Here is a 27,246-nt window from a genome sequence, read left to right as displayed (position 1 = left end):
CCTATCTTTTTAAAATGTATTGATCGGGTCAATTTTTCCTTTCCTCTTTGCTGTCTTAGCAACTTCCCCATCTCCAGACTATTAAACCCCTATTAACTTAGACCAGTTTATACATATAATATTAAACTGTCTCATAGTGTTCTTACCTTAAATCAAGCCTTTTAACCTATCACAGGATTCAAAAATCCTGATAGGTCGATAGCTCCCCTACCTTCCATCCATATCCGTGTTTCAAACCCCCTTTCCTCTTTCCCTTCTCCCTGAGTCCAGTCCTCTTTCCTAAATCCTTTTCCCCTCAAACCCAACTTCAAATGCCCCCCCCTCATCTCCCTCTATCTCCCCCCCGCCCCATGCTAGCCTTCTAGTTAAAGGGCGGGGGGGCTCGCACCGCTAGAGTGCTGTGATCTGGGTCAGTTCTGTGTTGGAGTTCCCCGTCCCTGGATTCTCTCCCCTCTGTGGGGCGTCCACCCCCATCAGGGGGAGATCCACGCCTAGTCATGCTGGATTAGGTGTCCCTCCGCCAGGCCCCCCACCATCTCCAGCCTTGCAACTATAGGCTGCTGCCACCTCTCTGGCGATGCTCCTAATCCTGCCTGACTGCTGGGTGTCCAGGCGGAAGGGTGACGGGTGGCAGAACTCACGGAAGCAGCGTTTAAAGTTCTCATCCAGAAAAGCATACAGCACTGGGTTCAGGCTGCTGTTGACATAACCCAGTGCAATGCAGAAGTGCATCAGCACTACAGTGAAGAGGCTGCCCAAGTTGAAGCCTAGTGACTGGGCCAGGGCCATGATCTGGACAGGTGTCCAGCAGACAACAAAGGCTGCCACGACCACAAGGACCATCCTGGTGATGCGGCGCAGGTTGCGGTCCTTTTCCTTGGAACCGGAAAGAATGCGGACACTGCGCAGGCGCTTTACCATCAGGCTGTAACAAATGCTTATGATAGCGACCGGGATGAGGAAGGAGAAGAGGAAGACACAGGTGCCAAACACAGGGTCCCAGTAGTTCTTAGGGTCTGGTAAGACAACTATACACTCCACACCTGGCAGAGAAGGACAGGAAGAGAGGGAGAAAAAAGCAAGAGAGAAAATACAAAGTTAACATGAATATTTTAAAAGCAAAACAGGTAGTCCACTTCCTTAAACCAGGCAGTAAGTTAGCGATAAGCAACAACAGATGAACAGCGGTACAAGATAAGGCTCTGGCATGTTTGAATCTTAGGCATGCACATTTCTCCAGGGAACTTCACTACCAAACCATCTGTGGGCTCAAAGTGAAATCTACTCAGCAGTATACAAGATCTGATATACTGTTCCTCATGAAATTGAGAGACGGTTCGTGAGTGGATGTTGATGGAGAAACCCAGCTTAGATATCAGACACACGGGACTTAGGTGAGAGCTGTAGCTATGAATATAAATTTACTTCTAACTATAAATGTGATTGTTATATAACCATAGTTGGCGAGGAGACAGCGGGTGAATATATGAGAGAAAGTGAATTTGCATCTGTACCTACAGAACGATATTTTGAGATAAGAAAAAGAGTAGGAAACAGAATAAATTGATGAATGAGTCACGACAGGAGAAGTTTCCGAAGAGTAGCGAGGCTCCTGTTAGCTGCAGGGGATCCTGTTCAACTGTGACTTACTCCACATCTGACAGGGGAAAAGAGGGCGGAGAAGGAGAAAGGGTGGAGGAAATGTGAATGAATAAATACAACAAGAAAATCTCAGAAACAACTCTTCAGTAGAGTGGAAAGCCGGAGAATAGGGGAGGGAGATGCAGATTTCTGCACATTTAGGAGGACAGATTGAGAGTGGTAAAATAGAAACAAAGAGAATATGTGATGACAAGACTCTTGAGTTTCATAGGTACAGACAGGGGAGGCGGGGGGGGGGGCTCCAATTAGCGGCTAGGGTCTTGTCTATGGCTCAATGACAAAGAGAAGGGAGAGTGAACGAGTTAACAAGGAGCAAAAATCTTTTTGTAAATGTCTCTTGCTGACAGTGGTGGTGGAAGAGGTCTTAGTCATAACGGGATGCCATAATTAAATGCAGAGTTGTAGTTCTAGTTTTATTAAATGTCTACCGTAGGAGAAAATAGTCTTTCTTTCACAGCACACACACACACACACACATGCACACAGCATAATCTCTGCATTAACAACTGAAATAAATCAGGAAAAAGCAGAAACTCCCGTGCAGAGCTGAGAAGAAATTGATCTTTTCTGTCTGATGGGATGCTTTTATCCCAAACATCTAGTGCCGCCAGCACATGAGAGCTAATGTCTGTGGGTGGCTCCAATGGGAGCTGAACCCATAACCCTGCCAATATCATTGCCATGCTTTACACATTGATAAAAAAAACACCAAGTGTTTCTCGGGTGTTTAATAGCACTGTTTAGTTTTTATGGGGGTTTTATAAAGGGAGAACTTGAACAAAAATTGTAGCAAACCAGTCGTACATACCCCAGGCAATGCATGACTCAGAAGCAGAGCCCCACTGATGGCTCTACGCTCTGCTGGTGGCCGTAAGAGGAAGAAGACAGGTAGAGATTAAGTACCGTGCAGTAAATGGGAACAGTGGAGGCTAATATGAGAGCGATATCTCCCCCCAGGAGGAGGTGATGGTGGGATAAGAGGACTGTGATGTTCGTCTGAGGAGACAGTCGAGGCAGCTAGGAATTTATTCTCTCTTTCTCTACCGCCACCCCCCTACCCCGACCCCCCCCCCCCCGATGCAGCTACCACTCGGCCTCCTCGTTCACTCCTCTCCGTCTCCCTCATACATAAATGATAGACGTTAGAAAGAGCTCGATTTGTACAGCGTTTCTCTGCCAGTGGAATTTACAGTGCTGCAAAACAACAGGGCATAAAACACAGAGTAGTAAACACAAATGGTGAATCTTCCAAGGAAAAGTGGTAAAAGAACACATTCATAACTCTCCCCAGCCCTCTCTTTCCTCTACTCTGTTAAATTTCTATCCTCCATTTTCCCCCCCTCCACCCCTTTTCCCTCGTTTTTCCTCTCCATTCCTACATGACTTGTCCTAAAGTCATCTCACTTTCTACCCACTCTCCTGGCCATTTCCCCCCCTTTTCCCCCATCTTTCTTACATTCTTGATGCTCGCTCTCTCTCTCTCTCTCTCTCTCTCTCTCTCTCTCTCTCTCTCTCTCTCTCTCTCTCTCTCTCTCTCTCTCTCTCTCTCTCTCTCTCTCTCTCTCTCTCTCTCTCTCTCTCTCTCTCTCTCTCTCTCGCTCTCTCTCTCTTCATTTCTGCTCATTCACCTGATGTGTTTGACAGTAATGAAAAAGTGTCATATCACATCTTGCATTCCTGTTTTCGGTGAAGGGTTGTCTCCATGGCAACAAGATGCTACCTCGCATCGCACTCTAGATTGAGTGGCCCATCAGACTGCGTGACAATCTGCAGATGTGTCCATCAAAAAGCTGTGTGTCCGTCACCACAGGACAGGGCAACCTTTACTTCTTTGGTCAGAAATACGCTGCTTCTGTTTGACCACGGGAGTCAAAATTGTCTCGCAAACAAAACGGATATTTCCAGTCCTTCATTACAGTACACAGCCATCGACCATAAACAATAAAAATCAATATATGCTCATATTTCTCTTACTATGCTGTGTGAGTTGTGTTGTGGGCTTTTCCCCGTGAATTGATCTCATATATATATCAGCGCTCAGAATTTCACACAAATTAAATACAGCAAATGTTGTTATCCCAGTTAAGAATGGGCCTGATGATATAAGCAGCTTGCATTTCAGAGCTAAAATACACAATACCCTACCCAAACTACAAGCACCAAACACAATACGCAACATTGGTTACTGAAATATACCAGAACAGTATCCAGGACTTCTTCGACATTGGGACTTTCCAAATCATACAATGCTCCTCCACAGACAGAAGCTTTCTGCAGCATTGCTAATTTGTCCGCTAAAAAATGTAAGCATTTCAAAACTGAAATAACAAATTTCTAACACATCATCAACTGTGTGTATCTTTACATGCCCTCTTCCTGCCTTTTGCCCAAACCCATCTCTGTTCCAGTCCTCTGTGTCTCTGACAGGAAGTCTATCTGTCAGTCACCCTCCACTTTTTTCCCCTTTCCTCCTTCTTCCTATCTCTACCTCTCTTTTCTCTTTTCCTACCTTGCTTGCCATAGTTCTCCCTCCTCCCTCTTCCTTTTACCTCTCCTGTTTCCTACACCACTCTCACTCTTTGAGTTTGTCCCCCTCTGTTTTCCATCTTTCCTATATTTATCTCTTTCAAACAACTCCCTTCGATGGCTGCCTGCCTCTCTTGCATCCTCTCATTTCCAGGATCTCTTTCATTCTCTCTCTTCATTTATTTCCTTTACTCTCTCTCTTGCTCTCTCGCTATGGGACAATGCCTCTCTCTTCCGTTTTCCTCAGTTCAGCCTCCACCTGTTCATTCCTATAATGTTGTCACCTTTTCCCTTGCTAGAGAAGCTTTTTAAAAGTATGTGATTTCCTTTCTCCTTCATTTCTGCCCCCACTCAATTTTTCTCCGTCTCATGTCATTATAATTGCTGTCTATGTCTGTCAGGAAGCCTGCTGGCCTTTCCGGCTCCACATCTGGCTTGATCCACCACCCAGCTTCCCTCTCTCCCGCTGCACCTCACCAGCTGCTCCTTATTTGTCACCAGTCCCCTTTGTGTCTGTATTTATACCCATCATCTTCCCCTCAAACTTTGCCAGACTGAGAAGAAGACAGACGACAGATCTTCCAAGTCTGTTCCAGTGTTCCTTTTCAAATGACCTGACTTCCTGGTTACCTGCTCTCTGTTTATCCCCTGGACTCCTCCGGCCTGTTGATTCTGTACTTCTGCTATTCTGCCTCCTCATGTTGAACTACCTGCCTACCCCTGCTGTTACCTGTAAGCCCGCTGACTTTGTACTGTTGCCCGAATCTGATTCCCACTGTGTACTCTGCTTTGCTTGCCCAGTGACAGGCTGCTATTGTATCCCCTGCCTCTGTCGAGTGTGTTGTGCGTGTGAGTCCGGTCTGAGCCCTCACACTCTCTTTCTCCGTCTCTCTGTTGATCCGACAGCTTAATTGACCTTTCTGGCAGCAAACCATTCATGTGTCCTTCATGGCTTTGTTCCCCCATTGATTCGTTCCACGATAAGAGGCAGACAGCGCCTCATAAAGTGCTGACCTGCATCTCTCACACTACAAACCCATGTCCACTTCAGAGGAACGTCTTTCAGCAAATGCTCGTCGATTGAACAGGATCCTGGGGTCCTGGGGTATCCCTTGGGGTACCCAGCCCAAACAGCAAAACAGATGCAATGTAATGTCAAGGCGATGATTCAAATTGACAGTTGGTGCAATGAAATAATGAAATTTGTGATTTTCCCAATCTGCACATCTCTCCGGCAACAAGAACTAAAAGCAAGGTATCGCAGCCGCTGTGGCTGGTGTGCTGTCAGGCCAGCAGTAAACAGTTCCCACCCCTCTAAAAATGGCTTCTTTGGACCAAAGCTTCCACAGGCAACCAAATGTTTTACAAAAGACACTGTTCTACTGTAGCAGTGATTGTAGAGTTGTTAGATTACCTGGCCAACAGAAGCATCACCACACAATAACGTTTCAGTCCTTTTTCCTGCTTGACTAGGAGCGCGTTTGCCGCTGCACCAATGTTCATACTACCCAGTCAAAGGTCTGCGGGTGGGAAGCCGGATGTGGGTATGTGTCCTGGTCGCTGCACTAGCGCCTCCTCTGGTCAGTCGGGGCGCCTGTTCAGGGGGGGGGGGACTGGGGGGAATAGCGTGATCCTCCCTGGTGAAACTCCTCACTGTCAGGTGAAAAGAAGCAGCTGGCGACTCCACATGTATCGGAGGAGGCATGTGGTAGTCTGCAGCCCTCCCTGGACCGACAGAGGGGGTGGAGCAGTGACAGGGATGGCTTGGTAGAGTGGGGTAATTGGCCGGATACAACTGGGGAGAAAAATGGGGAAACTTTTTTTTTTCCAGAGTGCCAGTTATTATTATGTAGCCTGACTCCATGGTTCAGACGGATAAAATTAACTTATATGATATAACTTATTTTAGTATTTTACTTAGTATTTAGCATTTTACTTATTTATATAGATTTTTTTTACTATTTAATTTAGTTAAATTAGTAGCATGATATGAACCCCCCCACACACACACACACCTGCTTTCTGCATTCAGAGAATATTTTTAATTTTGCTTAAAGCACTTAATTCTCCATTTCCCCACAAGACTTGGCTCACACGATAGAAACAAACTGATATAGACTGAAGTTGTTCCAAAAAGGCAGTTGTTGGCTAACGTGCTGTGTGCCCACTCCCTTCCTGTTTGAATCTTCTTATTTTGTCTAGTTAGATCTGTCGTTACTCATATTGATGAGCCACAGAGGTCAGCGCTCGGGTAGAAATGACACGTTCCAGCGGCTCTCAGTAGGGAACAAGACCTGTCCTTCGCTGGCGGATCTACAGAGGAAGACGTTGTTAAAAGTCTCGCTTTGATTGGTGAACAACAGCTGCCCTCTGAGTCCATGATACACAGAGATTACTTCAGAAAAAAACTCATTTGCCTTTCTGCTTTCACTCACACAATGTACCGTTTGAATTCTACAAGTGCAATCCTGACATTCTATATAAACACACACACACACACACACACACACACACACACACACACACACACACACACACACACACACACACACACACAGAAATGTAGACATCTTATCCAGTAATAATATTTTTACAACACACAGATATGTTTACAGTCACACACCCTAGAATAGCCGAGTCCCACTTGAAATAAGAATTTGTACATGCACACATCCACGTTCCTTCTCTGACTTGACTGTACTCCGTCCACTTCTCACCTCGTATTCAACATTTTTAAACAATTTACAGTGAAAGCAGGCTATGTTTTGTTTTGTTTTTTTTACAAATCTACACACAAGGAATGCTGACAGGAAGCAAACACCCACAAAGTTACACACACGAGCGCGCGCACACACACACACTTCCTCTCTCTCCGTAGAACATCTTTCCACACAGGGAAAATCTCTCTCAATCGTTCCTTCTTTCATTCAGAGCACACAAACACAAGCACCTATCCACACAGAAGCAAGAAAACACATTTTTCTCCTCACAGAAAGCACACACAGGAACTACCCAAAATATAAGAAAAGGGAGAGACAGACAGTCAAGACGGGATAGAAAGAACGCAGAGACAGATGGGTAGGTGCACAGTGACAAAGAGATCTCTCCTCCAGTCTCTCTAGCGCCACTTTATTCTCAATTTCTGTTATTTTCCTTTTTTGTTACCTTTTTTTTGCCTCCCCTCATCCCCCATCAACTTTTCCACTGCTCTTGCTATCGGTTCGATCAAAGATGGCGCCGTGCTGGGTGGTAGCCTGTTGCAGCAGCTCTCGTTGTGTCTTGATTTTTCATCACTTTGTCACATTTTTTTCTTGTTCGTGCGTGTTTTTCCGACTATTTCGTTTCAGTGACTTAGCGGCAATGGCTACTTTTTGTCTTGCAAATGTTCTCGTGGTTCTACTGTTACTTTCTGCTTTGTAACGGAGAGCCATGCAGAGAGAAGTGAGCCCATTGTTTACTCACGAGACCAGCCGATTGTGTTGACTAAACCGGTGCTACTGCACGGAGGGAGGACTCAGCTGCTGAGGCGACGCTGGGGTTGCAGAGCTGGAGCTAAGTGGAGAGCGGAGAGGAGGAAATATAAACCTTCCGTTCCAGCGAGCGTCATGGAGAACGTGAAGTCCTTGGGAAATAAAATGGATGAGCTCAACATGCTGTGTCAAGACCCAGAGGGAATACCGTGAGTGCAGCAATTTGTGTTTCACGGAGACATGGCTGCACTCGGAGTTCCTGGACCACACTGAGGCTGTGCCTGGATTAGGGACTGTTTGGGCAGACAGGGGCATTATACAGAGCGGTAAGAAGGGAGGAGGGATTGCACTGTATGTGAGTGCAATCCCAGACAAGTTAATGTGAAGGAAAATTTCTGTGGCCCTGACATTGAACTGCTAGATATGGGGATGTATCCATATGATTTACCAAGGGAATTCTCATCCGCCGTGATTGTTGCTGTCTACATTACTCCGTCAGCTGATGTGGAGGAAGTGTGCCATACCATTAACTCCACAGTTGCAAGACTTCAAAATTCAGTATCCCAATGCTTTTGTAGCCATTACTGACAACTTCAATCATATCACACTGGACAAAACAATACCAACATTTTATCAATATATTAACTGCCCGTCTAGAGACAATATAACACTGGACCTCCTGTATGCAAATGCTAAGGACGCAAACAGTACCACTGCCCTTTCCCCCTTGGCAGATCCGATCATAACCTAGTCATACTTACACCAAAGTATGTTCTTCTTGTACAACAGCAGGCTGTATCCACAAGGACTGTGAGGAGGTGGACTCAGGAGGCTAATGATGCACTGCAGGACTGCTTTGAGTCCAGACTGGGATGTACTCTGTGTGCCACATGGGGTAGACATCAACAGCATGCCAGAATGCATCACAGAATACATCAAATTCTGTGAACACACCACCTTGCCAGCCCAGACTGTATACTGTGTCCCTAACAATAAGCCTTGGGTCACCAGTGACCTGAACGTACTTCTTAATAATAATAAGAAAGCCTTCAGGTCTTGGAATAGAGACGAACTGAGGAGTGTACAGCATGACCTCAGGAAAAAGCTGAGGCAGTGCCAGGACTCCTACAGGAGGAAGCTGGAGGCCTAACTCCGGCAGAACAACACAAGGGATGTGTGGACTGGAATGAAGAAAATCACTTGGTTCAAGGTGAGAGACAGACAACCAGTGGGCAGTCTGAAGAGGGCAAATTATTTTTTTCAACAGGTTTAGTTCACAGCTCTCAGCTGTCTCTTCCACCACACACCACACCACACACAGCCAGAATTCCACATAGCCCCACTGCCCCAATGTTTTCTCCCCTCCCCCCTCAATCCCACTTGGTGAACTCCTTTGACCGAGAACCCCCATTTTTGAATGGTCTTTCCTCCACTGAGACAACAATCACCCTCCCCCACCTGAGTGTGACTACTGGCCAGGTTAGGAGACAGCTGGAGAGACTCTACCAAGGCAAGGCTGCAGACCCTGATGGTATAAGCCCCAGGGATCTGAGGTCCTGTGCCAGCCAGCTGTCTGCTATTCTGTGACACCTCTTCAACTTGAGCCTGATCCCGGAGAAAATACCAGTGCTGTGGAACATGTCTCGCCTGGTTGCAGTTCCCAAGAAGTTGACTCTATCTGGCCAAAGTGACTATCGACCAGTTGCCCTCACCGCTCATGTGAAGAAGGTGCTAGAGAGGCTCGTCTTGGCCTACCTTTGACTGCATGGGAAATCATTGCTTGACCCTCTGCAGTTTGCCTACCAACTTCATCTGGGGGTGGATGATGCCATCATCTACCTGCTGCAGCGAGCTCACTTGCATCTGGATGGAATCGGTTGCACCACGAGAATCACATTCTTTGATTTTTCCAGTGCATTCAACACTGCTGAGGGAGAAGCTGCAAGCAATGGGGGTAGACATGCCCACCATCTCCTGGATTACCGACTACCTGATAGGCAGACCATAGTTTGTCCAGCTGGGCAGTGTTCTGTCCGAAATGGTGGTGAGTAGTACTGGAGCTCCACAAGGGACTGTGCTATCATCCTGCCTTTTCACCTAGTATGCCACAGACTCTCAGTACAACTCTTGCTGTTAGTGGGCCAGTAGGGGGCAGTTTTCTCTCTTGTCCTAATTAAAAAAAACAAACAGAAACAAAACAACAACGACAACAAATCCCAATGCCCCAGTGCAGTGGCGGGTACACTGTGCTGCAGGAGATGCCATCCTTCGGACGAGACATTAAAACAGAGGTCCTGACTCACTGTGGTCATTTAAGAGGAGGTCTGGCCACTCACCCCCCCCCGCCCCCAGTGTAATTAGCTCAATGATTACCTCTCTCTGCACCTCAAGCTGATGTGTTGTGAGGATTTTGGTGCAAAATGGCTGCTGTGCATCACCCAAGCGGGTGCTACACATTGGTGGTGGTTGAGGTGAGTTTCGACCCTTCTCTGTGATGCACTTTGGGTGTCCAGATAAAACACTACTATAAAACTACTACTACTACTACTACTACTACTACTACTACTACTTTTGGCTGCTCCCATTAGGGGTCGCCACAGTGGATCATCCATTTCCATTTCTTCCTGTCCTCTGCATCTGCCCCTGTTGCACCAGCCACCTGCATGTCCTCCCTCACTACATCCATAAACCTCCTCTTTGGCCTTCCTCTTTTCCTCTTCCCTGGCAGCTCCATATTCAGCATCCTTCTCCCAATATACCCAGCATCTCTCCTCCGCACATGTGCAAGCCATCTCAATCTTGTCTCTTTAGCTTTGTCTCCAAACCACCCAACCTGAGCTGTCCTTCTAATATACTAATCATCCCTAATCCTGTACTTCGTCACTATCAAGGAAAATCTTAGCATCTTCAACTCTGCCACCTCCAGCTCCGCCACCTGTCTTTTCGTTAATGCCACTGTCTCCAAACTATATAACATAGCTGGTCTCACAACCATCTTGTAAACCTTCCCTTTAACTCTTGCTGGTACCTTTCTGTCGCAAAACACTCCTGACACTCTTCTCCACCCACTCCACTCTGCCTGCACTCTCTTCTTTACCTCTCTTCTGCACTCCCCGTTACTTTGGACAGTTGACCCCAAGCATTTATACTCATACACCTTCATCCCCTTTACTCCTTACATCCTCACAATTCCACTGTCCTCCCTCTCATTCACACATAGGTATTCCACCTTGCTCCTACTGGCTTTCATTGCTCTTCTCTCGAGTGCATGCCTCCACCTCTCCAGGCTCTCCTCAACCTGCATCCTATTCTCACTACAGATCACAATGTCATCCGCAAACATCATAGTCCACGGAGAATCCGGCCTGATCTTGTCCGTCAACCTGTCCATCACCATTGCAAACAAGAAAGGGCTCAGAGCCGATCCTTGATGTAATCCCACCTCCACCTTGAACTCATCTGACATTCTAACTGCACACCTCAACATTGTCACACTTCCCTCATACATATCCTGCACCACTCCTACATACTTCTGTGCAACTCCCGACTTCTTCATATAAAACAACACCTCCTCTCTCGGCACCCTGGCATATGCTTTCATTAAATTCACAAAGACACAATGCAACTCCTTCTGGTCATCTCTATACTTCTCCATCAACATTCTCAAAGCAAACATCACATCTGTAGTGCTCTTTCATGGCATGAAACAATATTGCTGCTCGCTATTCACCATCTCTCCTCTTAATCTAGCTTTGATTAATCTTTCTCATATCTTCATGCTGTGGCTGATCAACTTTATACCTCTGTACAACACTATATACACTGCTCAAAAAAATAAAGGGAACACCTAAAAACACAATATAGACCTCGATGAATGAAATATTTCAGCTGAAAATCTTTATTTATTAGACAGAGGAATGTGTTTAGAGCAAAATAACCTAAGAATGATCAATGGAAATCAAAATCAGTAGCCCATTAAGGTCTGGATTCAGAATCATACTCCAAATCAAAGTGGAAAATGAGAACATAGGCTGATCCAACTTCTGTGGAAATTCTTCAAGACGATTCAAAATGAGGCTCAGTAGTGTGTGTGGCCTCCACGTGCCTGTATGCACTCCCTACAACGTCTGGGCATGCTCCTGATGAGACGACGGATGGTCTCCTGAGGGATCTCCTCCCAGACCTGGATCAGGGCATCGGTCAACTCCTGGACAGTCTGTGGTGCAACATCGCGTTGGCGGATGGTACGAGACATGATGTCCCAGAGGTGCTCGATTGGATTCAGGTCTGGGGAACGTGCAGGCCAGTCCATAGCATCAATGCCCTCGACATACAGGAACTGCTGACACACTCTGGCCACATGAGGACGAGCATTGTCATGCATGAGCAGGAACCCAGGGCCCACTGCACCAGCATATGGTCTGACAATGGGTCTGAGGATCTCATCCCGGTACCTAATGGCAGTCATGGTACCTCTGGTTAGCACGTAGAGGTCTGTGCGGCCCTCCAAGGATATGCCTCCCCAGACCATCACTGACCCACCGCCAAACCGGTCATGCTGGAAGATGTTGCAGGCAGCAGAACGTTCTCCACAGCGTCTCCAGACTCTCTCACGTCTGTCACATGTGTTCAGTGTGAACCTGCTCTCATCTGTGAAGAGCACAGGGTGCCAATGGCGAATCTGCCAACCAAGATGTTCTCTGGCAAAGGTCAATCGGGCTGCACGGTGTTGGGCTGTGAGCAAAGGCCCCAATTGTGGACGTCGGGCCCTCATACCACCCTCATGCATTCTGTTTCTCACTGTTTGAGCAGAAACCTGCACATTAGTGGCCTGTTGAAGGTCGTTTTGTAGGGCTCCGGCAGTGCTCCTCCTGTTCCTCCTTGCACAAAGGACCAGATAGCGGTCCTGCTGCGGGGTTGTTGTTCTCCTGCAGCCCCCCTCCACGTCTCCTGGTGTACTGGCCTGTCTCCTGGTACCTCCTCAATGCTCTGGACACTGTGCTGGGAGACACATCAAATCTTCTTGCCACAGCATGCATTGATGTGCCATCCTGGATGAGCTGCACTACCTGAGCAACTTCTGTAGGTTGCAGATACCGCCTCATGCCACCTCTAGTGGTGAGGGCACTAGCAAAATGAAAAACTAACCAAAGATCGGCCAGAAAAGATGAGGACAGGCAAATGGTCTGTGGCCACCACCTGCAAATCCATTCTTTTTATAGGGGTTGTCTTGCAAATTGTCTAATTTCCACCTGGTGGAAATTAGACAATTTACCAATAGGTGAAATTGATTCACAAATCAGTGTTGCTTCCTAACTGGACAGGTTGATATCTCAAAAGTGTGATTGACTTGGAGCTACATTGCATTGCTTATGTGTTCCCTTTATTTTTTGAGCAGTGTAAATGAAATCCATTATTATAATCCATTATTGTAACTCTGGGTCATGCCACTTGCAGAAGTTCTCTGATGACTCTGCAGTGGTTGGGTGTATATTGATGGGCGGGAGGAGGAGTACAGAGCACTGGTAGACAATTTTGTAGAGTGGGCTCGAAGAAATCATCTGCTTCTGAATGTGGGCAAGACCAGGGGTGATCAACTTCAGAAGGAAGAGGATGGCTACTCAACCCCTGTGTATTCTGTGAGAGGATGTTGACGTCATGGAGGACTACAACTACCTGGGCATCCACATCGACGACAGACTGAACTGGACGGCCAACACTGAGGCTCTATATAAGAAGGGGATGAGCAGACTCTATTTCCTGAGGAAACAGATCCTTCAATGTGTGCAGCAAGACGCTGGAAATCTTCTTATCAGTCTGTTGCGGCCAGTGCACTCTAATTCGCTGTAGTCTACTGGGGGAACAACACTGGAGCTGGCAACACCAACAGACTTAATAAGCTGACTAAGAAGGCTGGCTCTGTAATTGGCTGCAAGCCAGACACCTTTGAAATTGTTGTAGAAAGGAGGAAACTAACCAAACTGTTATCCATTATAGATAATTGTGACCACCCTCCCCACCACCTACTGGACAGACAGCACAGCACTTTCTTGAACAGATTCGTTCAGCTTTGCTGGCACAAGGATCGAAACAGAAATATTTCTTGCCCAAAGCAATAACTCTCTACAAAACCTGACCTCTGTTTAAAAGAGAACTCTCGGAAATCTCAGTTTTACAGTTTCTGTCTCAACCAAACTCCACTCTGTTCTGATCCTTCAGTAACTTTGCCCATGGCGAATTTTCACATCTTTATACTCAAACTCTACCTCATTGCGTTTTTAAAATTTAATTCTTTGCACACTTGTGTAATGTATATAGTATGTCATTCTATGTTTATATTTTATATTTCATTGTATTTATAATGTGTTATAGTATATTCTTTATATTGTGTATTCTATAGATTTTCTATAGATATATATTTTATATATAGAATATAAGGTTTTTTTTATATTCTGTATTAAGCTATCTGGCAGCCTGTCCAGGGTGCCTCCCCGCCTGACTGCTGGGAAAGGCTCCAGCATCCCCGTGACCCTGAGAGCAGGATAAGCAGTTTGGATAATAGATGGATGGATTTTATTTTATTTGTTGGGTTTATTTTTCCATTGATATATACTTCTTTTTCTAGAGTTGATATGAATATTTACTGTGTATTTATTGTTCCTGTAAAATGCCTGGATAACCTGCTGCTGTTACACAAGAATTTCCCAATTTGGGGATTAATAAAGTACATCCATCTATCTATCTATCTATCTATCTATCTATCTATCTATCTATCTATCTATCTATCTATCTATCTATCTATCTGTTTGCAAACACATTGTTCTACCCTGAGCACCCACATGTAGAGCAAATCAATATTTTAGAGTTGGTACACACACACACACACACACACACACACACACACACACACACACACACACACACACACACACACACACACACACACGTATAGCATATATATCTCCCTCTCAACCTTTTTCAGGTGGTGTGTGTCTTCCTCAAGCTCAGGTCCTCTACCAGAGCCCTGGGAGTTCGAGGGCTTTGCGCAGTATCATAGCTGTTGCTAGGACTGCACTCTTCTGGACAGAGACCTCAGATGGTTTTCATGGAATCTGCTGGAGCCACTCGCCCAGTTTAGGGGTCACAGCCCCAAGTGCTTCTATTACCACTGTGCATTTAACCTTCCACATCCGATCTTGTGCTGGGAGAGCTTGGTCTGCCGCATCCTGTGGGCCCAGGAATCACGGCCCTGCCTGGAGCTGCACCCGAGGAGGTAACACCGAGGGCAGTCTGACATGCCCATGCAGACCGGCAGTTCTGACAACACCGAGGGTGGTCTGGCGACAGCCTCGCCTGGCATTGACTGGTGTTTTTGGTGTCATCGTGTGGAGTGTGGGGAGGTGTGTCAAGGGTGTCTGGCTGGAAGAACTGGTGTTGAATTGGCTGAGGGAACCTGGTCCGCTGCATCCAGTGGGCCTGAGGACCAGGGCCCCTGCCTGGAGCTGTGCCCAAAGAGAAAACACCGAGGGTGGTCTGACAGCACGCGGAAGCAGTGCAGACTAAGTTAATTGCTATCCCATGCAGACCGGCAGTTCCGACAGTCATCCTGGCTGGTGTTCATTGCCTTGGACAGTAATTTTTTGTTTAGTTTGGATATATGTGTTAATTTGGATATACACTGCTCAAAAAAATAAAGGGAACACCTAAAAACACAATATAGACCTCGATGAATGAAATATTTCAGCTGAAAATCTTTATATATCAGACAGAGGAATGTGTTTAGAGCAAAATAACCTAAGAATGATCAATGGAAATCAAAATCATTAGCCCATTAAGGTCTGGATTCAGAATCATACTCAAAATCAAAGTGGAAAAAGAGAACATAGGCTGATCCAACTTCTGTGGAAATTCTTCAAGACGATTCAAAATGAGGCTCAGTAGTGTGTGTGGCCTCCACGTGCCTGTATGCACTCCCTACAACGTCTGGGCATGCTCCTGATGAGACGACGGATGGTCTCCTGAGGGATCTCCTCCCAGACCTGGATCAGGGCATCGGTCAACTCCTGGACAGTCTGTGGCGCGACATCGCGTTGGCGAATGGTACGAGATATGATGTCCCAGAGGTGCTCGATTGGATTCAGGCCTGGGGAACGTGCAGGCCAGTCCATAGCATCAATGCCCTCGACATACAGGAACTGCTGACACACTCTGGCCACATGAGGATGAGCATTGTCATGCATGAGCAGGAACCCAGGGCCCACTGCACCAGCATATGGTCTGACAATGGGTCTGAGGATCTCATCCCGGTACCTAATGGCAGTCATGGTACCTCTGGTTAGCACGTAGAGGTCTGTGCGGCCCTCCAAGGATATGCCTCCCCAGACCATCACTGACCCACCGCCAAACCAGTCATGCTGGAGGATGTTGCAGGCAGCAGAACGTTCTCCACAGCGTCTCCAGACTCTCTCACGTCTGTCACATGTGTTCAGTGTGAACCTGCTCTCATCTGTGAAGAGCACAGGGCGCCAATGGCGAATCTGCCAACCAAGATGTTCTCTGGCAAAGGTCAGTCGGGCTGCACGGTGTTGGGCTGTGAGCACAGGCCCCAATTGTGGACGTCGGGCCCTCATACCATCCTCATGCATTCTGTTTCTCACTGTTTGAGCAGAAACCTGCACATTAGGGGCCTGTTGAAGGTCGTTTCGTAGGGCTCCTGCAGTGCTCCTCCTGTTCCTCCTTGCACAAAGGACCAGATAGCGGTCCTGCTGCGGGGTTGTTGTCCTCCTGCGGCCCCCTCCACGTCTCCTGGTGTACTGGCCTGTCTCCTGGTACCTCCTCCATGCTCTGGACACTGTGCTGGGAGACACATCAAATCTTCTTGCCACAGCATGCATTGATGTGCCATCCTGGATGAGCTGCACTACCTGAGCAACTTCTGTAGGTTGAAGATACCGCCTCATGCCACCTCTAGTGGTGAGGGCACTAGCAAAATGAAAAACTAACCAAAGATCGGCCAGAAAAGATGAGGACAGGCAAATGGTCTGTGGCCACCACCTGCAAATCCATTCCTTTTATAGGGGTTGTCTTGCAAATTGTCTAATTTCCACCTGGTGGAAATTAGACAATTTACCAATAGGTGAAATTGATTCACAAATCAGTGTTGCTTCCTAACTGGACAGGTTGATATCTCAAAAGTGTGATTGACTTGGAGCTACATTGCATTGCTTATGTGTTCCCTTTATTTTTTTGAGCAGTGTATGTGTTAGTTTGGATATTTGTGTCCTTGTAGTTCTCATAGTTTTTGGATATGTGTTTTTGTCTTTGTGTTGCACTGTTCTGGGCTGAGGGAAATGAAAATAAAGTGTTCCTGATTTGTGATCCCCGATCTGTGGCCTTTATCTCCTCCTTTGGCCATCTTATTAATTCAGCTGGGTATCTGGTGACTGACTGGTAGAGCATATGTGTTGATGGCTTGGATCTTATTCTTCCTATTGAGCTGGCTCTTCGAGACCTGCCTCACCCTCTGGAGGTATTTGTCTGTAGCTGACTACCCTGGTGCCTTCTCGTGGTTTCTATTTACCTGTAAAATACCCAGGTACTTGTAACTGTTCTGCATGTCTGTTACCCAGCCATCTGGTAATTCAACCCCTTCAGTCCTCACCACCTTTCCTGTTTTTGCCACCATTCGACCACACTTGTCCAGTCCAAATGACATCCTGATGTCATCACTGTAAAGCCTGGTTAAGTGGATCAGCTAGTCCAGTGTTTCTCAACCGGGGGTCCGCGGACCCCTAGTGGTCCGTGTTGTGATTGCAAGGGGTCCGTGAAAATAAAATATCTTTAAAGAAAAGATCCTATGACATTTATAGAAATAGGATTATTTTACTCAAATGTGACTGAGACCTTTATCTACCTAAACCATAAAGGGTAACGGGACTTTTTCTCTAATTACATCTGTTTCACAAATGTAATTTATTGTATTTTAATAAGAGAGCTCGCTCCCGTTTGCATTGTTAAAAGTTACTGCATAAAAATTCTGTTTTGTTAACTATATCTAAGTTACAACTGAAAGCTCTTATTTTTGCCCCAAAGAGTGAATAAATGCTATAATGCAATTTAAAATGCAGTTTCTACTGTTTCTATCAAATTACAACCCCCCTCCCCCAAGATCAGGTGGAGGGGTCTTCAGGGTAGATCAAAAATACGCAGGGGGTCCAGGACCCCAAAAAGGTTGAGAACCACTGAGCTAGTCAATGTCTCACTCATTCCTGGCATACAGCTTGATGTCATCCACATATAGGAGGTGGTTGATGATACCTCTGCCTCTGATCCTGTATCCATATCCACTCTTTGAGATGATCTGAGTGAGGGGGTTATAGCCTATGCAGAACAGCAGTGATGCATCATGCATCACCACATTTGATGGTTACTTGTGATTGCCTTCGAGTTGGCCTCTAGTATTGTTTTCCACTGCTGCATTGAGTTCTTAATGAAGTCTATTACTGTCCTGATGTTTGCATTGTGCCAAGCACTCCAGCAACCATGGGGCATTGAATCGTATGCTTTCTTGAAGTCAATCCAGCCAGTGGTCAGGTTGGTCTGCTGATCTTACAGTCTTGGGTGACTGCTCTATCAACCAGTAGCTGATGCTATGACCCTCTGGTGTTGTTCCCGATTCCTTTCTGAGTTTTGCTCATGTATTGACCCATATGCACTTTCAGCTTAGTTGCTATGAAGCCTGACAGGATCTTCCATGTTCAATGCAAGTTATCGGCTGGTAGTTTAAAGGTGTTGTACCTTTGTGAGGATCCTTCATAATCAGTATTCTTCTCTCCCATGTTTGCCAGTCTCGGTGAGACCCTGATGTTAGCAGCTGGTTCATCTGTGTCACCAGGCGTTCATGGAGTGCTGTTAGCTTCTTCAGCCAGTAGCTGTGAATCATGTCAGGGCCTGGTGCAGTCCAGCTCTTCATGCTTGAAACTCATCATTGGATGTCAGCCACTGTGATAGCTGGTTCTTGTTCTGGTATATTACTGCGGTCTGCTCTTAGGTCCACCAGCCACTGGGGCATTTGTGTTACATGATGCCTCCTTTTCCCATACATCCTTTCAGTATCACTCGGTCTCTTCTCTCAGTGGGTCTGATGTCATTCCCTTGTTGCTCTGCAGCTGGGAGTACACTTTGGATGGTTCTGTGAGGAAAAGGCCATTTTCTCTTTTGCCTTCTGCTTCTCTAGTGTATCTCTTCAGCCTGGTGGTCAGAGCTGTGAGCCTTTTTTTTTTTTGACAGTTTCCAGGGCCTCACTTATGGACATCTTGCGGTACTTCTTTAACCAGGGCCTGTCTTTCATCACACTTTTCTGTACGTCTGTTAACTGGCTAACATTTCTCCATGCTGCTTTGATCTTTGCTTCCAGACTTCTCTTCCATGTAGGGTATTGTTGGTTACCTGTGTTTTAATCCTGTACCCAAGCATCTCCAGGATTGTCGTTGCAGTGGCTTGTTGGTCTCTGTTATGGTGGCAGTCAAGATATTGTGTAAGGCTGTGTTCACATCCGCAAGCAGCTAGACAGTTCAGTAGGTAAGAACGCTGGCTTTCCCACCGGAGGTCAGGGGTTAAAACCCCAGTTGGGACAAGTCTCCAGTAAGATTCCATTGCTTAGACTCCTAATGGTATACAAGTCAGCTACTGACCAGCTAGTGAGAGTAACATAATTAGAGTCATACAGGCTCAGATGTTGCCCATGTTAACAATTTCTGTGTCAGGTGTTATGGAACCAGGACAACCTGATGAGTAATGGGCTACTGGAACAGGACATTCATGGACAAAGGCCGAGAACCTGGAACTGATGAACTGCTAGTATTATAGCAGACCCCAGGAGAGGGGCTATATGAAGCGTGTGTGTGTGTGTGTGTGTGTGTGTGTGTGTGTGTGTGTGTGTGTGTGTGTATATAAATGCTTCATCTAGCCTAACACCATTTAACACCATTCTTCCAAAAGACATTCCCTCATTTGGTGTTTTCATGATGGTGGTGGAGAGCGCTGTCTAACATACAAATAAATCAAATATGTGGTGAAACGTCGGTGAACCTGTCAAAAGGCAGTGTTCATTATCATAATGTTTGATGAGCTACATACGGGTTCGTCAAGTAAGCTAAAGTTGGCCTTACACTAAATGATATTTGAAGCAAATTCACAGTTGCAGGCAAATTTCCAATGTCAGATTTAAGCCATAACAGTTACACCTCAGTCATTTGTGAGGATAACATTCTGATACGTAAGTGGCAATGTGCGGACATTCAGCCCCCCCCCCTTGTGAACTGCAGTGTATTTGGGATGCTCTCACACACGCTATAAACTGTTGACAGTGTGGGATGATAAATAGTCAAGGAGCATTGCACATGGAGACAAGACCAGAGAAACAGTTTTCCCATTTTGAAATCGGCAAGCAGTGCTTCAGTTTAAATCACCAAGTATATGCAACCACTGCATGAGTTGCATGACGTTCTGTTTTGTTTTTTTGTGTTTTTTTTAGATAAATAAAAGGTCTAAATGGTTTAAATGAATAGTGTAAATTCTTATTTTTTCCATCCTCTTCAAAACCCTTTGTGGAAGCCTTGAGAGTATGCTACTATTATAAATATAGATTCCACTATCATAGAAAATGTTAAAAAAAAAAGCTTTTTTTTTAATGTTTTCTCCCTAGGAATGCCCCTAGCTTTAACTGTTTTTTTTTTTTCCTTGATTTTGCTGCTTCTTTTTCTTCACCCTTGATGTGTATACATGAGGTCAGGACCTTCATCTTCCTCTCTTATCATTTCATTGTCCCATCACCTCTTCACTGTGTCTTCCTCTGTCTTGATGTCTCAACAAATCAGGGCCTGACGATTTTCTCCCATTTGCATTTCCATGCTCTCTCACACATTGCTCCTTCTTTCTCTCTCTTTCACAGGTAAACAGTGTCTCTCTCTCTCTCTGTCTTTACTTTTACTTTGTCAAAATAACAAGTTTTTCTCTCTCTTTCACTCGCTCTCTCCATCTTGTCCAGGTAATCACACGTTGGAGCTTTTTCCTGGTTGTAATTTCACAGTCGCTGACCCACCTCAGCCTTATTGTATTCTCTCATCACTTTATTTTATTCCTCTGCTCATCTATTGTCCCATTTTATCTTCCTCCAGCCTGCCCCTCTCCTCTACCCCGCCAATCCCCTCCCACACCCCCACTGCACTTTAGTCTCCGTTCTGTGCCATCTGTCCTTTCATCTTTTCACTCTTTCCCTACTCTATCACTTTTCCAGCACCTCTTATTCTTCTGATTTTTCTCTTTTGCCCTCTCACTTTGTTCACGCTGTCTGGTCTTTCTCATTTCTTGTCTTTTCTATCTATCTCTCTGTCTGTCTGTCTATCACCTCCTATCTGCCCTCTCCCTCCTTTCAATGATTGTGCATCACTTCTTTTTCTCATATTTTTTCATTATACTGCATTTTCTGGCATTGCTGATTCTGTATTTCCTCTCCTTCGCCTCACTTTCCCCCCTCTCTCCCTCTCGCTCCCGCTATATGTTCTTAGATCCATCTCTCTCCATTGTGGATGGTTCTAGCAGAGAACAAAAGCTGTGGGATTTTCATTAAGCCGGTTGTGATTGGAAACTGTTACTCTTCTTTGCCCTTTCACCTGACCACAAAAACTATTTTTATCAAGCGTTGCACCATTATTATGGACAATAAGGGTTTCTGATTGGCTGGCGAGACAGTCCCTATGTAACCATATAGCAACGTGTTGGGTTAGGGGCAAGCTCAGACAGCATTCAATACTTTAGTTTAACAGCTAACTTTTGCTTCACAAAGTTTTAATTCTGAGTCCAAAACGGTCATCAAAAAATAAGAGAATTATTATATCTTAATTATTTCACCAAGTGAGCATGGCATAGGCAGGTATAATTCATGACACGGTGTGCATTAAATGATGCAAAGACAAAGAGCAACCTGACGGAAAGCAGAGGAGGAAGTAGCCACAAAACTACAGCTTTGTAACCATCGCAACATGCTGAATCAGTAGCGGGCCCAGTATATGTACATTCATAGCAAATCCAGCACATGAGAAAAGATCAGTAAATAAACTTGAGCCAAACTGCGTGTGCATTATGCGGTTTAAACACACAACCTCCAGCCAATCAGAAACCAGTATTCTCAGCAACCACGGTATAAATGATTTTGATACACTCTGCAGTTCTTTGCCTCTGCATCATGCATCGGCAGCCATACCAACACGACCCTGGCTCTGCAAAATGACAGAAGCTAAGCACGTATGGACTTGGCTATCACTTGGATAGGAGACCATTCATCCAATATCCAAACAGCTCCCGGGAAAACTGAGTTGCTGCTGGAAGAGGTGTTGGTGGGCCAGTAGGGGGCAGTCTACCCTCTGATCCTAATAAACACATTACATATCAAATCCCAGTGCCGTGACGGGGACACCGTGCTATAGGAGATGCCATCCTTTGGATGAGAAATTAAACCAAGATTCTGACTCACTGTGGTCATTAAAGATCCCATGGCACTTATCACAAAGGGTAGGGGCTTCCCTGGTGTCCTGGCAAAATTCCCAACCTCGCTGTCTCCATCAGGCCACCTAATCATCCCCCCATGCAATTAGCTCAATGATACCTCCCTCTCCACCTCAAGCTGATGTGTGATGAGCGTTCTGGTGCAAAATGGCCGCTGTGCATCACCCAGGTGGATGGTACACATTGGTGGTGGTTGAGGTGAGTTACCCTCTTCAATGTGAAGTGTTGTGGGTGCCTAGGAAAGCACTATATAAATGTAATCCATTATTATTATTATTATTAAAATCGTCTAAGCACACCTTGTCTTGGATTATTCCTTTAATTTAACACATTTTGTTCACCATTGAAAACCAGAACAATTTCACTGGCCTTAAAGACTTTTAGAATCCAATGCCACAGGCGTCAACAGCTGAGCGTTAAGTGCCTTGCTCGGCTGATATCTCAACAGTGGCTGTGGAGCAAAGGGAGCACAATGCAATGCTTGGCTTCACAATGACCCATCTATATTTTCACAGCCAGTGAGTTCAATTAAGAACTCCTTTTCTTCTGTCTTTTCTTCCTTCTTTTTCCCCTTTGTATCTTTCTTTGTCCAAATATAAAACCCGTGTCCCCCTGCTAGCCAGCTGCACCGAGCCTATATTTGTTGAGAGCCAAATCTCTCATGTGGGTTTACTGTTAAAGTGCTTTGACATGTTCTCCGGCCACACATGTACTCTATCCTCTGAACAGTTTTGTCTTTAATACTAGTGTATATATATATATATAATATTAATTAGAATAGTCTAATTCATTCATGTGTAATCTATTACTTCACAGTGCTGTGTCTGCTGGCTGTGGCATGCTATTTGCATCTCTCCGTAACTTCATCCTTTAGATGAGAGATGGTAGCTACACTCAGATTAGGAGGGTTACTTTGAAACTGCAGATGATTAAAAAGATTAGACTATAATTCTCTAATGTAATCTAGACTAAGTATTGTATTACTTTAGATTTTGGATTTGTTTGTCATTGATTGTTAATCTGATTTACACAATTGTACAATTTTTATTTTATTATTATTATTATTGTTTTTTTGTATTTTCCCCCCTTTTTCTTCCCAGTTATACACAGCCAATTACCCCACTCTTCCGAGCCATCCCCGTCACTGCTCTACCGGGGAGGGCTGCAGACTACCAGATGCCTCCTCCGATACATGGGGAGTCACCAGCCGCTTCTTTTCACCCGACAGTGAGGAGTTTCGCCAGGGGGATGTGGAGCATGGGAGGATCATACTATTCCCCCCAATTCCCCCTCCCCCCAGGACAGGCACCCCAACCGACCACAGCAGGCACTAGTGCAGCAACCAGGACACATATCCACATCCGGCTTCCCACCCGCAGACACGGCCAACTGTGTCTGTAGGGACGCTCAACCAAGCCGGAGGTAACACAGGGAGTCGAACCGGCGATCCCCGTGTTGGTAGGTAATGGAATAGACTGCTGCGCTACCCAGATACTCCCACAATTGTGCAATTTTAACACATACTTCCATTTGAATTTTTCCGTAATTCCACAATGTTTTTCACAATCACTTCTAATCTGATTTCAGTAATTTTTTATTTTTTCTGATCTGTTGAGTATAATCCCATTACATATAATCCATTATCCCTATAATTATCCCTATCATTATCCCTATAACCTCACCTAAAGGACAAAAACACACACACACACACACATATATATATATATATATATATATATATATATATATATATATACACTACCGTTCAAAAGTTTGGGATCACATTGAAATGTCCATATTTTTGAAGGAAAAGCACTGTACTTTTCAATGAAGATAACTTTAAACTAGTCTTAACTTTAAAGAAATACACTCTATACATTGCTAATGTGGTAAATGACTATTCTAGCTGCAAATGTCTGGTTTTTGGTGCAATATCTACATAGGTGTATAGAGGCCCATTTCAAGCAACTATCACTCCAGTGTTCTAATGGTACAATGTGTTTGCTCATTGGCTCAGAAGGCTAATTGATGATTAGAAAACCCTTGTGCAATCATGTTCACACATCTGAAAACAGTTTAGCTCGTTACAGAAGCTACAAAACTGACCTTCCTTTGAGCAGATTGAGTTTCTGGAGCATCACATTTGTGGGGTCAATTAAACGCTCAAAATGGCCAGAAAAAGAGAACTTTCATCTGAAACTCGACAGTCTATTCTTGTTCTTAGAAATGAAGGCTATTCCATGCGAGAAATTGCTAAGAAATTGAAGATTTCCTACACCGGTGTGTACTACTCCCTTCAGAGGACAGCACAAACAGGCTCTAACCAGAGTAGAAAAAGAAGTGGGAGGCCGCGTTGCACAACTGAGCAAGAAGATAAGTACATTAGAGTCTCTAGTTTGAGAAACAGACGCCTCACAGGTCCCCAACTGGCATCTTCATTAAATAGTACCCGCAAAACACCAGTGTCAACATCTACAGTCAAGAGGCGGCTGCGGGATTCTGGGCTTCAGGGCAGAGTGGCAAAGAAAAAGCCATATCTGAGACTGACCAATAAAAGAAAAAGATTAAGATGGGCAAAAGAACACAGACATTGGACAGAGGAAGACTGGAAAAAAGTGTTGTGGACGGATGAATCCAAGTTTGAGGTGTTTGGATCACAAAGAAGAACGTTTGTGAGACGCAGAAAAAATTAAAAGATGCTGGAAGAATGCCTGACGCCATCTGTTAAGCATGGTGGAGGTAATGTGATGGTCTGGGGTTGCTTTGGTGCTGGTAAGGTGGGAGATTTGTACAGGGTAAAAGGGATTCTGAATAAGGAAGGCTATCACTCCATTTTGCAACGCCATGCCATACCCAGTGGACAGCGCTTGATTGGAGCCAATTTCATCCTACAACAGGACAATGACCCTAAACACACCTCCAAATTGTGCAAGAACTATTTAGAGCAGAAGCAGGCAGCTGGTATTCTATCGGTAATGGAGTGGCCAGCGCAGTCACCAGATCTGAACCCCATTGAGCTGTTGTGGGAGCAGCTTGACCGTATGGTACACAAGAAGTGCCCATCCAACCAATTCAACTTGTGGGAGCTGCTTCTGGAAGCGTGGGGTGCAATTTCTCCAGATTACCTCAACAAATTAACAGCTAGAATGCCAAAGGTCTGCAATGCTGTAATTGCTGCAAATGGAGGATTCTTTGACGAAAGCAAAGTTTGATGTAAAAAAAATCTTATTTCAAATACAAATCATTATTTCACCCAAACACAAAATTGTTTGGGTGATCCCAAACTTTTAACCGGTAGTGTATATATACAGAGAGAGAGAGAGAGTGAGCGAGAGCGAGAGCCTGGGTACAGGCCAGAGTTCACCTCCAGCAGCATGTGATCTGTATGTGGGGGTAGAATGTCCTACATGGAGCCATTAGAGACAGCAGCTGTTTCAGTTGAAATCTTAGTCTGGGTATCCAGGTGAACTCTGGGATTTGTCATGATGTCACCTTATGAAAATCAACTTTGGTCTAGAAGCATGAAGATGGGGAGAGAGGTCACACAAAAGGTTTTAAGCCTTCAGACATGGATACCAGACAGACAGAGGGACTGGAAGAGAGAGACGGAGAGCAGAAGAAGACAGGAAACAGACACGTTACACAGAACATAAACCGAATCTCAGAAAACAAGAGCTTTACATTTGAGCTCCAATCCCCACAAACTGAGCTGCAAACTCCTGATGTTTATGCATGCACGTGTGTGTGTGAGTATGTAAGTGTGTCTCTCTGCGTGTATGTGTATGTGTGTATGCATATGTTTGTGTATGCATGTGTGTATGTTTGTATGTGTGTGTATGTATGCGTGTGAGTGTGAGTGTATGTTTGTGTGTGTGTATATATGTGTGTACGTGTGCGTGTCTCTCTCTCTCTATGTATGTGTGTGTGTGTGTGTGTGTGTGTGTGTGTGTGTGTGTGTGTGTGTGTGTGTGTGTGTGTGTGTGTGTGTGTGTGTGTGTGTGTCTATCCTTACAGCAATGCAGCACTTCTCATAAAATTTTCAGCTGGTTTTGTCCGTAAGTCGGGGGCTGGGGGGGTGCGGGACTCGGGGAGCCTCAACATGCTAGCAAAGATCTAATGAACACAAACACACACACAGATGATAAACAGTACTGCTGGGCAGTTTGATGGTCCCCACACAGTTTGGCTCATTTATTTTATCCCTCTTTTCATTGCATTTTATTGTTAGTTTAATTTATCTAGAGTGTTTTAACCCGGCGAATAAAGTTGTAAACAATGTAAATAAACACTGAAGTAATAAATATGGACTGATTTACTGATGCAGTTAAAGCCTTCTCTTAGTGGTGACTAAAACACTGTTTCAATGGGCCTTACTTTAAATCAAGCATCACCTTATTCACCTACAAGTCTGCTGGTTTGCCTTACTGTTGATGCAGAAGCTATGAAGCTTCACCTGACCTACACGTCTTTGGACTGTGGGAGGAAACCCACGCAGACACGGGGAGAACATGCAAACTCCACAGAGAGGACGACCCCTAAGGTTGGAGTACCCCGGGGCTCGAACCCAGAACCTTCTTGCTGTGAGGCGACCGCGCTGACAACCATGAATCTGAAACATATGAGCTGAGTCGTCATCAGAACAATAACCTACTGCCCCAACAACTCATACACTAAAGCTTCTGTAGCTTGGGGAGGGGGATTTGAATGATAGCAAAGATGCCATGTGAGAGAATGTACTTAGATATATTTTTCATCCAGTTATTTGACTAAAATAACAAGTGTCAACAGTGACGTGTGTTCAGCCCCACTCCATTTAACTCGTGTCAAGCCTCGTGGAGGAGGACACTCAACGTACTATCTTTGACTGGGACTTCCTACTTGGTAGCCCAACCTGGCTGCCTCCATCTGGCCACCTAATCGTCCCCCCATGTAATTTGCTGAATGATTCCTCCCTCTCCATGTGTGGTGAGCGTTCTGGTGAAAAAAAATGGCTGCCCTGCATCATCCAGGTGGGCGCTACACA

At 45.3% G+C, this 27,246-nt stretch overlaps 1 protein-coding gene across 1 annotated transcript in view; it reads right to left on the bottom strand.

Annotated features, from left to right (window-relative positions):
- Positions 1–337: 337 nt before the first annotated feature.
- Positions 338–27,246, bottom strand: part of oprl1 (opiate receptor-like 1) — a 145,910-nt gene continuing 119,001 nt past the window's right edge. The window contains 1 exon segment of the mRNA XM_056273251.1: positions 338–1,043. Within this exon segment, the coding sequence (XP_056129226.1) occupies positions 496–1,043 (548 nt within the window). The 3' untranslated portion in view covers positions 338–495.

The sequence above is a fragment of the Lampris incognitus genome, chromosome 2 (assembly GCF_029633865.1).
Source record: "Lampris incognitus isolate fLamInc1 chromosome 2, fLamInc1.hap2, whole genome shotgun sequence".
Classification (NCBI taxonomy): domain Eukaryota; kingdom Metazoa; phylum Chordata; class Actinopteri; order Lampriformes; family Lampridae; genus Lampris; species Lampris incognitus.
The sequence above is the reverse complement of the archived record's forward strand: the minus strand, read 5'-3'. Positions and strand labels throughout refer to the sequence as shown.